General features: G+C 35.6%; 1 protein-coding gene across 2 annotated transcripts in view; it reads right to left on the minus strand.

The window, feature by feature from the left end:
- Positions 1-6,281: 6,281 nt before the first annotated feature.
- Positions 6,282-14,879, minus strand: part of LOC148871557 (RINT-1 / TIP-1 family) — a 43,218-nt gene continuing 34,620 nt past the window's right edge. Inside the window, exons 3-4 of one of the 2 annotated variants that reach the window (XM_088967164.1) lie at positions 8,680-8,795; positions 6,282-8,535 (exon numbers count right to left, since the gene is read on the minus strand). In XM_088967164.1, the coding sequence (XP_088823290.1) occupies positions 6,571-8,535; positions 8,680-8,795 (2,081 nt within the window). In that variant the 3' untranslated portion in view covers positions 6,282-6,570. Of the gene's footprint in view, positions 8,536-8,679; positions 8,815-14,879 lie in introns of both variants that reach the window. The other variant, XM_088967165.1, reaches the window with a different exon arrangement.

Consider the following 14,879-nt stretch of genomic DNA (forward strand, 5'->3'; position numbering starts at 1 on the left):
TCAAATAATATGGTTTAACGAATCCCCTATGGGGCATCTCATCGTTTTAGTATGTTTGTCTTGAATACACCCGAAGCCAAATAATATGGTTTCGGGGACCCCTAAACCATATACACCCTAACAACAATGTCTTGATAATCATACCACTAAACAAGCTTAACATCAACATAAAGCTAAACATGATTAACATAAACATAGGGTATAACTCCACTGTGTAAGTGTTGATAGTCATACCACTAAACAAGCTTAACATTAACACAGAGCTAAACATGATTAACATAAACATAGGGTATATCCCCACTGTGTAAGTGTTGATAACCATACCATTAAACAAGCTTAACATCAACATATAGATAAACATGCTTAACATAAACATAAAAGGTTAAGACAGAGATAAACATGCTAAAATATAGACATAAACACGGTGTAATTAAACATAACCCCACTGTGTAATTAATGTGTTGGGTGATAATCATAGAGATAAACATGCTAAAACATATGGTGTCTTACCCCAAGCTTAACACTTAACATTAACATAGGTTATAACCCTACTGTGTAATTATTGTGTAGGGTGATAAACATAGAGATAAACATGCTAAAACACAAGCATAATATGCAAGCCCATTTTTATCACTTCTTATATATTGCTTGCCCTTATTATATAAATTAAAATTAAAATTAAAATTAGTTTGTACACATGGGGTAGCAGCTATTTAAGGATCTCTAAGAGAGTGCTAAACAACCATTTATGGATCTTTGAGAGGGTAGGCATACACCAATCACCTATTCAAAACAGCTAAACATGGGTTCAACCATTCACGCATTATATCGAATACATGTTCCTATATACAAAAGAACTAGCTTAAACAACAATATAAACACATGAACGAGCGTCTTTTCCATACACATGCACATGATTGTTGGGATGAAGCCCCCAACACAAGGTCTAACCACCACACCCAAGGATTAAAATACTAACACGATATGCCCGATACAAGGCATATCGGTATCGGTAGGGGAGGATACGAGATACACCACGATTGGCATTGTATCCGTACTAGTCATGCGTACCAACACGTATCACACAGTTTTGGCCGATACGCATTGATACAAAGGCGTATCAAACTTGAGTTTAATAGAAAAGTGCTTCACTAGAAAAAGGGATTTAACATGATTCGATCCCTGAAACCTAAGTCGCCTAGCATCCAGGAACACAAGGATCTTAACCATCAAGACACCTTCTATTTCAATATAATAAGTGAAATAAATTATCATTTATTAAAACTAATTCTTATATTTAATTTAAACAAATAATATATTCAATAACTCCAAGTACAAATTAAAAAGAATAATATTCAAAATTATTATTTTATAAACCAATAAAATAAATAATTTATCAAATCCACATATATATATGAATGATTTTTAATTTCAATAAATTTATACAAATACAAATATTATTAATAGAATAATTATTTGAATACTTATAATTATTTGTGTAGACTTGATAAATTATAATAAATATTTTATAAATTATTAATTAATATTTTAATTTGCATTAAATAATAATATATTTATTAATTACAAAGATAAAATATTTGAGAATACAATATAAATTTAATATATCAAATACAATAATCTACATTTAAATAAAAGTTCATTTTTTATTTTAAAAATTCATAAAAACAAAAATATTAATAATGGAATAATTATTTTAGTAATTAAAATTTATGAATTTTCACACGATATGCATCTTAAAAAATTTAATAAATTTGGTATATTTTAAGTTAAGATTATATATTTTTATAAATTATTGATATTTTTTATTTACATTTTATATAAACATATTTATTGTTTACAAATATAAAAGTACTATTTACTGAACATTTGAAAATTAATTTTTAGTTGATTTTTTTTGTTCATGCTAAAAATTGAAAATAGTAAAATAAAAATAATTGATATAAATTCAAATATAATGGTTGCATATGTTTTGTGCCTTGGATTTTAATAAAAAAATGGTGCATTATCAATAAAATTGTATAATATCTATGCATCCCGTTATATCAATAGTAATATATTCTTTCAAATATACCATTAAAATATACAATTCCTATGTAGTTATACATTATTTATAGTTATTTTGACATTAAACTTAAAGTTATTAATATAATTATTAAATTTGTATGCATTTTCTTAACATATTCAAGCATTTCCATATTTTTCGTCAATATCCAATGGTTTCCCAAGCATATTCATATCCAAGTTGTCTAATACAATACCTGATACCGATACTTAAATCCTTGACCACACACAACAATTATAAAAGATTCCAAATGTATAGTTGCAAAGGTATTGGGGCCGATTGTTGGGGCCCTTGTTGCGACCACACCCTTCCTCTCTCTATAGCCATTAAAGTCACTGAATGTGAAAGTCAATGCCACCATTATCCATTCGAGACTGTTCCCCCACAAACAACTCAGTAGAAAAGAAGGAAAATAGGAAAAGGCAACAACAAGACACTAGGTACTTTGTGCAACCCTCGCAACCTACTGAACAAAACATCGAAAAAAGAAAAGAAATTAGGGCTTTAAAGTTACTGTCAACTATGCAAAATAAGGCTGAGGTTAACTTGCTTACCTCTAGCCAGTAGCATCGCCTTTCAATGGCACAGAACCGTCGAACGCTATAGCAACCACTGCGTTTGGAGAGCTTCAACAAGACGGGGAGTTGTGGCACTATTCACTTGACAAACTGGGTTGTCTAACCTTTTTAGGTGACTTAAACCGAAAGGGTAAGACAGTCATTTCCTAATTCATATGAATTTTAATTTTTCACATTATTTTTCAATAGTTTTAGTCTGGGGGTAAATGTGACATTTTGTCTTTTCTGTCAAAAAACTTGAGGGCACTTTAAGGGAATATGTAAACAGTAGGGATATAGTTGGTCCATTTCCTAATTAATATACTAAGGGGTAGTTTAAGAGAATTTCCCTTTGCTATACATATTTGTATTTGTACTCTTTTCAAACTGAGCCTCAATATAATTTTTAAGGATGATGTCAATTGTTAAAAAATCTAGGGATACTTTAAGGGATTTTACAAATAATAAGGGTATGTAGTATAAGTTCATTAGCTAAAACTTAGGAATAGTTTAGGGGATTTCCCCTTATGTTAATTGTGATGTATCCTTAGTTGGTAAGGTCTTTAAATAGTTACAAGAGAGACCCCAGGTCAAATCATATTGCTACAAGGGTTTGGGTTATGGGTATGGGGAATAGGAATGGCAATGGGACGGAGACCATACTCCCCATTCCCAATCTCAATTTTTTACTAATTCCTCATCCTTAACCCCAATCCTCATTGGGGAGAAAAATCAATCTCCATCCCTCACCCCGATAAAGATGAGTCCATAGACCCCAGTGAACCTCCAAAAAAAAGAAGAAAATCATATAGTGACTCATAAAAAGAACTCTCCCTAGTGAGTAGAAAGAAGTAGCCAATGAACACCTTGTAGGTATATGATGATCACCTAGACTATTAGAGAGCACAAAAGGTTTTAAACCAATACAACATGAATGCATGTGATGAGTTTATAACTCACACGCACATCTGTGATGAGCTCAGAACCCGCGTAGACATGCGATGAGCTCATGACATGAAATGAGTTGCAATGAGCTCAGGACCCATGTAGACTTGCAATGATCTTAAATCCATCGTACAACCGCGACGAGCACAAGTTCATTGCAAGTCAGAAGCAAGTAAAAGAAACACATGTGTCACTAATAATGTGCGTAATGGGATGCCTTGCAGGCTTAAAGAGGATACGCGAGATAAGTAGTAACATCATCCACGCCACATAGGTTTAAAAGGGTAGCGAAAGGAAGTAGCACACATGTATTATGAGAATCCTCAACCAAAAGGAAAGCTCGTCCTTGGGATATCTCATAAGACATGTGGCGAAACCCTAGCAATGTTCCCAGACAACTAACACTGAATCCGAGATTCCCTTCCCTAATTGGAATCAAACACTTTTGGCTCCTTCCTTTCGGGATCTCAGGATCTCTCCCTATAAATAGGGGTCCAACTCAACGCAATCATCATTCTATCATTTCATTCGCAATAGCCTTTAGCCTACCTCCTACTCCCAGCTTTCCTTTGTCCTTCAAGGAGACCCCCATACATAGCCTTACCTCCCTACTCACACACCTCATTACAAAAACATGTAGAAAAATGATTTTTAAACTTCAAAAGAAGATATAAAGTGAAAGTTTGAAACTAAGAAATCAATATAATGCTTGAACCAGAAGGAGACACCCTAGAGTCTTGAGTTCATAGAGACAAAAAGCTTCAGTTGTCGGAGACGAGAAAGAAGAAAAAAAGCTCTCTTCCTTTACATGTTTTGCTTATAGTTTCAGCTACATGGAGAGGACGCTTCTGTCCCTTAATTTAAATCTCAAAAGGTACTCCTTGAATGGGTTCGACTATGATATGGAAAAGATATGATATCCGAAAAACAACTGACCAATAAACTGGAATCATAAACATGGTAGCGAATCAAGTGTTATTTATCAAAATTCATGGGTGGGTTGATTGGTCAAAACTCTTTCCATATCATATCTTTCCCTAACATAGATAAGTTTTTTTTTTTGAAGCCAATAAGAGATAAGTTTGAACAAGGAAATCTATGTATGCTGATTAGTTGCACTAGGAAAAATCTATGTACGTTAAAGACTAGATTCTATGTTCGTACTAAGAGGCATGATTCTTCCTCCCACTCCCTGTCCCCAATTTGAATTGGGATCTGCTCCTCATAGAGCACGCCTCACACCGACCTTACAAGCGCATCCCACTGTGCATAGGGAACATCTCCCATGAATAGTAACATATAAATATGGGAGATGTTCCTGATGCATGGTGGGATGTACCTGTGAGGTCAATGTGAGGTGCAATCTATATCATAGTTTTTCCATATTATAGTCAAACCCTTTTATGTACCTACTAAGAGGCATGATTCCTCATCCCAATCCCCATCCCCGATTGGAATTGGGATCTGCTCCTCACAGAGCACGCCTCACACTGACCTCACAGGCACATTCCATCGTGCATAGGGAACATCTCCCATGAATAATAACATATAAGTATGGAAGATATTCCCAATGCATGGTGGGATGTGTCTATGAGGTCACTACGAGGCGCGCTCTATGAGGAGCATATCCAATCTCCCCCGATTGGGTATGAATTGCCATCCCTAATGGGAATGGGCTACATCCTATTGTAGCCCCATAAAAAAGGATCATTCCTAAAACTAAAAATGCTACAGATCATAGTTCAAACTATCCAACTATTGGGTCAGCCCATTAACCCATGACATCATTAAATAAAATATCATGCACATTATCTATGAAAAATTATGGTTATACGTTTTTCTTGGTTTTAATACAAGTGATTAGGATTTATGTTTTTTCAACTGATATTTTTATTCGAAGATATGTATTTATAATTTAATCAAATATTTCCCGTGATAAATTAATGATCTGGGCAAGTTGTTTCTTGGAGCCAATCAATTTTTTAAAATTTTGAGAAACCAATCTATATCTATATTACTATTTCAATTTTTCTTAACTAAAATACCCCTATTGTTGAATTTGGTCTCTCTTTATTATAATTCGTAAAACTACTATTAAAAATATGAATGAGGTTTAGATTCTAGAATTTTTTGGACTAAAATAACCTTACTGTTTAACTGATCCCTCTTTTATAATAGGCAAAAATATGTAATTTGAACTATACTTATAATAAATTCATCGATTCTCTCTTATTAAGTCTTGTATTCAAGGTATTAACTCACATTTCCTCATTAAATCTTGTAGATTTTTTCTTGATTAAAACATCCCAACTCTTGAATTTGGTCTTTCTCTAATTATGAGGAAAATATATTATTTAAATTATTACTTTTCATTTCATTCCATTCCTTCTCATTAAGGTGTTAATTCTCATTCTTCAATTTTTATTTCAAATGTTTTTGTTTCTCATTAATAAATTCTACTGATTAAATCCATACTCAATAATTTTAACAATACAAAACTTATGTATTCAAACCCAACATAAAAACTAAATTGTTTGTTTGTTTGTTTGTATAGTGGTTTAATAGTTACACTATTTGGGTAAAATGGATTTCATAGCTAAATAATAAAAGTTCAAAAATACATACAAATGTAAAAATTACAAAAAAATTAAACATATCTCTAAAATTATATACTTATCATGTTAAAAAAACAAATATAGTAAATAAGAAGTATTTATACTAATGATGGAAATAAAATACAAAATTTAAACATACGCATCCCAACATATTGTAATACATGTCTATTTCTTTCCTTGGGGAGTACGCTTCCTAATACTGATATTTGAGCCTTGCTCATGAACCATGTTACCATCCATGGAAATAAGCATCACCTCCCTTGTACAAGATTCTAAACGCTGTACATCTTAGAACTAATGTACAACATTTTCAATTTTCCAAAGAAAATAGCAGACCTCTCTTATCTCCCTGGTGCAGGAGGTTTCACACTCAAAACTTCCCATTCCTCAAAATCTTCTCAGCTTCACCTAGGGAGATGTGTACAATTCCATAGAGACGCATGCATTCACTTTTCTTTTCCTTTAATAAAATAGTATGGAAATGCTTCATATTATGTTCATCCATTTTCAACAATTTGAGAGAATCTTGGATACGAGGAAAAAATGCTTCAGGGCGAAGGCATAGAAGCTTGAAAACAAGGAACAATCCACGCATGTCAGCTTCAAATTGATCAGCCCCCCTTTTGGAGAATCTCGCATCATTCATGAGAATACCGTAAAAAATAAAATGGTCAAGCCCACCAGCAACACTTCTCCATAAATCCAAGAAATCTTTGGTATTGAGGCCCACCTTCAGAACACGGAATCTGTTTCTCAAAGTATCTAAAGCTTCGGCAAAATTGGTGGATATTGTTAAATCCCCAGTCCCCAAAACTCTATTCTGACCAAACTCTTCTACTTCTAGACTCCACTGTTCCTTGTTTTGGACATATTCCAAGGAAAGAGTGTTGAATTGATTCAGAAGATCAGTTATTAAATCCATGAGCCATTCGGTCCCTAGATCAATCAAGCACTCTATTTGTTCTCCAAAAAAGCAACTACGTTCATCTGGGATATTTCTTACCCCGTTTTCTGAATCATCTTCAGCAATTCTCATCTCCAAGAAGTTCACATCATCATTCCATTCCTGCAGAACGGATTCACAGTATCTTGCAGCATTAATAGATCCACATACTCTCATCAAGGCATCACTTTCTGCACCACAGGATATGACTTCTGCTTCCTTGCAATGCCGACGCAACAAATCAATGAAGTACCACAAAATCCTACAAGCTGAAGATCTGATAAATTTTTCTTTGAGATTAATGCTTGGTAAAGTTTGGCACCTTTCTATTACTGCCCATGTGAGTTTAACAACAGCCTCTGCAGCGAATGGGGCTCTGTAGTCTTCTCTAGTAGAGAGATGAAATGGTTCCACTTCTTGCTCAGTATTAAGCTCAGATTCTTTTTTAATGTCAATCACCCAAACCCTTTCATTTTCCATCTCTGCTTTCAGTTTCTTCCTGGCATCCTTGAATTCCATCCTGGCCCAAATTTTGAGCCAATCAGGCTGATCACAAAATATTGATAACATAGACATCCCTCTATCTGGAAGCCCGGCAGAGTCTCCCACAAGGTAAGAAGTTCCCAAATTTGTAAGTGCTTGCATCCGTTTATCAAAGGCAATAATAAGGTCAACCAGATGGAGCCATGAAGAAACAACCTCTGATTTCATGTTTCTATCCTTGTATTTATTAGCTAGAACAGTGAAAATTCTTTTTGAAAGATACCCTGAAAGCATTTTCACCATTGCTGATACCCAAGCTTCCCTAGCACTATAACCCACCAACCTTGCTTTATCAATCAAAGGCTGCAAAACATCATCCACTCCTCCAACAAAATCCCGAGTTATTTTATATACAAGAGCAAATATAAACTTTGGTTGTTCAGACCATTCAGAGAAGTGGTGCATGATTCTCGATGAAATAGGAGAAATAAGTTCATCAATGGTCCATAAACTTGGACTATGATCTTTTTCATGTCCAAAACCAAGTTGCCGTTTTTCTCTTCGGGTCTGCAGATGTTGCAAAGAACAGAGAGAGAGAAAGCTTTTACAATACTTATCTTTCTTATCCTCTTTCATCAGCACTAGGGGGTTAGGAAGGTCTAAACTTTTGTCACTTCCCAATTCCGATGCTAAAAGAGGTGGTGGCCATCCAAGAGAAGAAAGAAGAATTCGGTGATCTGCAAGAGCTTGGAGCCTTATAACAGAAAGAGTCTTGTCCACTCTAGCATCAACAGCCTTTGGAAGATGAATCCATTGTGGCCGACATTTTGCAACATCAATCAATATGTCCTCAATGTCATTCATTGCTTTTACAGAAAGAAGCAGATCATTTTGCTTGTGTCCAAAATCCTGAAACCAAGAAAAAGATATTAAGCTGATGGACCTATCAAAATAGGACTATCGTGCCATTCTAACTTTTTATATCTCACCAAAGGAACACAAATTGATAAAAAGAAAATAAAATTTAAGAGCAAAACATCTGAGAAGCCTCACAGTTCGATGGCTTCCATTTGAGAGATTTACAGAGAAAAGATCTTTGTTGCGGCTCATCACAAAAAAAGCAGCATCTTCCAGATCTCCTACAAGAGCTTCCAACTGTAGGGTGGTTTCTGTAAATTTGAAGTACAACTAGGATGAAACAGTTGTGAGACAAGATAGTAGAATCATGTTATGTTTCAAGATCCTAATTTCTGATAAAACAGACTATAAACAATGCACAAAAACATTTATGATAATTTAAGTGTGTAATGTAGGACCAAAAAGGGTAAGAAGCAGGTAAGAGGTGCTAAGTGAGATTTAACACAAAAGCCTGTTGTTTACCTTATCATCATCATCTAAGGCTTGTCCTGGATATATGGTGTCTCAGCTACATGAATACTTTTTCCCTGTTCCATTCAGTTCAGTGCCATATCTATCATCAAACTATGGGCACTTGCATTTCTTACTACTTCCACCCAAATCCTTTTCAGTCTGCTCCTTGCTCTTCTAGCCCCATCAACTTGTAACAGATAACTTCTTCCAACAGGTGCTGTAGATGTGGTCTTCTATGCATGTGACCAAACCACCTAAGTCCACTTTCTTTAATTTTGTCACCTATTGTAGCTACTCCTAGATTCCTTTATGACTTCATTTCTGACCCTATTGCTGTTTGAGTTCTAGGGTTTTCGAATGGAACCCTTATGTTCGAACAAAACAATGAGATGAATAATGAATTTTTATTTGGGCAAATTTCTTAAACTACCCCTAAGTTTTAGGAAATTGACTAACTCACCCCTACTGTTTATATATTGTCTTAAAGTACCTCAGGTTTTCTGACAATTGACTAAATCCTCCTTTTTTGTTAACATCTGTTAATGGAAAGATGAAAAAGACTATTTTACCCATCATTTTTCTTTAAATTTTCAAGATGAAACATTTGAATAACACCTTACTAATCTTCTCCATCTTCTCAAAGAGAACTTTGAAAAACAAAACAACCTCTCCATTCCCAACAACTCATTTGCTCTTCTATTGGCCACAAATGCTGCACTTAATACAGAAGATCAAGCATAAACAGGAATTGTGGCTTGGAGAAGGGAAGCTTCCATTGCAAACCACCACCAGTGTGCATCGAGTTGAAGGTGTTTTTACTTTTTACAGGTTCAAGGGAAGCTTCCATTGCAAACCACCACCAGTGTGCATCGAGGATACCCAGATTCCCTTTGTTGCAATTCATTCTCTTTTTTGACGGAGAAAAAAAATGAAGCCTCTTCAACCATTGACAAAAGTCACAAAATACAATAGCTTTTAGCAGAAACAGAATCATTTCTGCAGTCCCATACAGTAAAACTATGCTGAATCACCAACCGATCTAAAGAGGCATTCAAACAATTGGGGCATCACTAGCTTTGTAACGCCTCCAATAGTCAAACAAAAACATCAGGTCGGATTCAACAGTAGCATAGACAGCCCTTGCAGTGGGCGGTGCCTTCACGATGGGGAAAAGAAAATAAAATTGAAGGATGTCAATCTGGTCACCTCCACAGTAAACCTGGTAATCGATATAAGGAACCCCTTGAAATTTTGGAGGCAGACAAAAGGGTTCAGCTATGAGCCCACCATCTCATCTTGCAGCTCATTGTGAGGAATAAGCCTCTCTCTCTCTCTCTCTCTCTCTCTCTCTCTCTCTCTCTCTCGCTTCTTCAGCATAGAGATCTTTGTTATCCTGAGCTGAGAACTCTTTTGACTGCACAAGAGAGTCACAGATGTGATTCTTAAATGTGGAGAGATCGTTCTTATTCAAACAACCATTTACAAAACGAGTGACCTCTGCTGTGGTCATGTTAGGAAATGCTTCTCCCAAAAGCAGTCATGAACAAATATCATGTTGTTGGGATATGGATAAGGAACAGTTGAAGCATCCCACAAAAGTTCTATCAGTGCACACGACAAATGCTCAATTGTCAAAAAGTTAGGCGGAATTGAATGCAAAACTCAGAAGCCTGAAAATTCTTGAATGTTTTCTGATGTTTCCCTCCAGTCCCAATTGCTGTCATGCTCTGTAGTGATTTTCTGCAAAGCATTTCCACTGAGGTGCCACTGAGAAATCACCGGAGTTTGTCTCTTTTTTGTGGTGCTTGCATGGAGAGAGATAGGGTTTCCGAGGTTTTCATCTATTGGATTTTATTTTGAAATTTTGAGGAAGGGATCATTGTCTACTTCCATGCCAATAATCAGTGATGACAAAGAATGGTGCGTTTTATAGATAGAAGACATTGCACTTCAATAATCAGAGAAAGATGTTGAGTTTTATTTTGAAAATTTGAAGAATAAAGAAAGGAAAAATTGACCACAAAAGGGGTAATGGAATGCTAACGGAAGGGGAGGATCTAGTCAATTGTCAGAAAATTTAAGGATACTTTAAGATCATATGTAAACAGTAGGGATAGAGATAGTCAATTTCCTAAAACTTAGGGGTAGTTTAATAAATTTGCACTTTTTATTTTAATTTGAATTATATGTTATAACCTATAAAGGCGTTGCTAGTATGCATGATTCTCTATAAAAAGCCCATAGACCACAACAAAAAGCCTTAAAATGGAAGTTTCATGAAGATCTATGACGATATTGCAGAGCCTCACTTAAAAAGGCAATCAAATATTAATATATACCATTTGTATTGTAAAAAGAAGAATAATTATTAATGAAAAATAGAGAAAGAGAATACAATCATCAGGGAGGTGTTAAGACAACACCCAACCTAACATTTAACCCAACAACACCCAAAACAATAACCATTTTTTTATCAGCAAGTGAAAGATTAAATTTATTAAAAAGTAAGAAATGGATACAGATTACAACAAAGCAGAAAAACACAGTTAATACTACAGAATGGGATGGCCAGCACTAAAGATATCTTTTATTCTGTTAATTCTAAACTGAGTACAATTCCCTGGATGCCCTTAATGGGGCGGCCAGCACTAAAGAAATAATAAAACAAAAACAAAAGAGATCCATAATTGAAAGATCATAAACCTAAAACATAACTTAAAAGAAATAAAGACACTAAGGCCCATTCATCCCATTCTCACTACTCTCCCTCAAGCTGAGCATAGATGTCAATCATGTCAATCTTGCTTAAATAATGTTGAAGCTTTGCTTTTGGAACTCCCTTAGAAATCTGCAAGTTGTTATTCTAATGCAATGAAAGGAAGGAACACCTCTCCTGAAGCCACTCTCTCCCATATAAAGTGTATGTCTTCCTTGACGTGCTTAGTTCTATCATGCTAAACCGGGTTGTGAGAATTGTTAATAGTAGCCTAGTTATCACAATATAACATCAATGGTTGTCACATGAGACACCCATCTCATTGAGAAGAGATCTAAGCCATAATAACTCAGAAACCATGGGCCATAGCCCTACATTCTGCTTCAACTGAAGATCTAGCAACCATTGATTGATTCTTTACTCCTCCAGGAAACAATATTCCCAACTACCAAAGCACAATAGCCTATTGTGGACCTCCTATCATCAACATTACATGCTCAACTAGCATTTGTATATGCTTCTACCTTCATGTGATCATGTTTAACAAATAGTATACCCTTCCTAGGAATTCCTTTAAGATAGCATAGTAACCTTTCTGTAGCAACCATGTGTGTCTCTGGGAGCATGCATGAACTGGTTTATTACACTCACAACATATGAAATACCTGTGATCATGTTTAACAAATAGTATACCCTTCCTAGGAATTCCTTTAAGATAGCATAGTAACCTTTCTGTAGCAACCATGTGTGTCTCTGGGAGCATGCATGAACTGGTTTATTACACTCACAACATATGAAATACCTGGACGAGTCATACATAGGTAAAGAAGTTTCCTTGGTAATATCTGAAACACTGCCCTATTAGCTAAAAGTTCTCCATCATTAGCTTAGAATTTATGATTCACATCAATAGGGGTAGAGGTAGGTTTAGCACCAAGTTTTCCAGTTCAGTAAGAAAATCCAACACATACTTCCGCTAAGAAATAAAAATACCTTCTTTGGCCCTAGCAACCTCAATGTCCGGAAAATATCATCTAGTAACAACAAATTCAGAATTGAGGAACTTCTTGAGATCATTAACTTCTTTGATATCACTACCAGTAACAACAATATCATCCACATAAACAGTAAGAAATGTTACCAAAGTATTTCTCCTTTTAACAAAGAGGGTATGTGTGGTAAAGGTTTGGAAATGAGGGTGTTGATGGTGGAGATGTCAGACCTGTCCTCTCCTTGGTGATTGGAAGCACCTAAGACTCAATTGGAAATGTGAGACCAACCTGCGTCTACCTTATCCTTTGCCACTGGTACCACCTTAGGAGAATAGGATGAGTGGTAAAAACTATAAAACTAGCAAGAGGGGGAGGAGAAGGAATGGAAGACCTCGAAGGAGAGGATCCCTCCATAGGAGTGGGGGCAACTGTGGAGGGCTTGACACGAAACTCAACTGGTGCTAGCAAAGGAAAGGATGAAGAAAACAATTTAAGAGAACTCTCCCCCTTAGAAGGATTTCTATAAAAAGTGATTGACTCTACAAAGGTGGCATCCATGGAAACAAATTGGGTGCCACTAATGGGATCAAAACAACAATATCTTCCTTGGAAGCATAACCAAGGAAGATACACTTCTAAGCCTTGGGTTCAAGCTTATGTCTCTTGGAACTAGGAAAGCGGACATATGCAACCAAAGACATAAAGGAATGGAGAAAACCTCAACACCAGGAAAGAGGAGTCCAAAAGGATATCTTAACCCCAAGACTCGAGAAGGCATACGGTTAATAAGATAAGTGGCTATTAAAACGGCATCACCCCAAAATTTCATAGGAACATGAGTAGCAAAATTGCAAAAAGAATACTCTTTGCAACGTCCACAATATGTCTATTTTTCCTCTCTGCTACTCCATTTTTCTATGGAGTACATGCACAAGAGCTGTGATGAACAACCCCAAATTTCTCAAGGTAGGAGGTAAGATCCTTCTCAAAATATTCCTTAGCATTATTTGATTGGAATATTTTGATGCGGGTATCAAACTGAGTTAGTATATATTCATGGAACTGTTTCACAAGTTTATGCACTTCAGCACGAGAGCACATAAGGCAAATCCAAGTATATCGTGAAAAGTCATCAGTAAACAGGATGAAATATTTATAGTTACCCATACAAGGTGGTAAGGCCCCACACATTAAAGTGAACAATATTAAAAGGAAAAGTCGATCTTTTATTACAATGCTCAACAGACTTATTCCTTTAAAAAGTTCTATAAACAATTAACTCAATGAAGAGAAAGACAAATAACTCAAACGATTATGACATAACATAATATGACTAGTAGACTCTGACATAAATGCAAGTACTTGTGTTTAGGACTAAAAATATATGATGTAAAAAAAATAAAATAATATAAATAAATAAAGCTTGAGGGGGGGGGCAAATTTGACAGCTGGCCCACTCCACATAAGTTCAAATTTTAAGTTATGGTTATGGGAGGGAGTTAAGCAACCACCCCACGTATGAAGAGTGGGGAGGTTGCTCTAACCTCCCTACCCCATAACTGTTTCCCTCTATATAAGGAGGAGAGGAGAAGAAAATTGAGTCGACAGATAGAAGGGAGGAGAGAAAGAGATAAGAAAGAGAGAAAAAAAAAAGAGAGAGAGAGAGAAGAGAGAGGAAGAGGAGAAATAGAGGGACGCTGAAGTTTGGCTGATTAAGGTGCAAGGATAGGCTTACACAATTATAAATCTTATTCTTTTCTTCTATCTCTGTAAAATTTTATCTATTTCAATCCTTATCTTCTCTCTCTCTCTCTCTTTAGAGTAATGTTAGAACTCAAAAGCTTATTTCAAATTAAATATATATATGTATACCTAGGGAGCCTCTAATATCTCGATGGATCCTATCCACCCTAAAGCATTTCAGTAGGCTAACCCAGTGTTGTCAATACACAAAATGGGACAGGTGTGCTGATTTGTAACAACACTTTGCCACCTGTTGCACACTACAATCTACCTAAAAATAGAACAGGTATGCTGGTTTAGTACTTTGCCACCTATAGCAACACTGTTGCAGACCTAAAAATACCTATATTGCCACTTGTAAATTGCCAGTTGTTGGGTCCCACTGTCAGTGGATCTTATCCACTTAAAAAGGGGACACCACATGTGTTACA

Source organism: Nelumbo lutea, chromosome 2 (assembly GCF_056320005.1).
Source record: "Nelumbo lutea isolate HS-2025 chromosome 2, American lotus-T2T, whole genome shotgun sequence".
NCBI lineage: Eukaryota > Viridiplantae > Streptophyta > Magnoliopsida > Proteales > Nelumbonaceae > Nelumbo > Nelumbo lutea.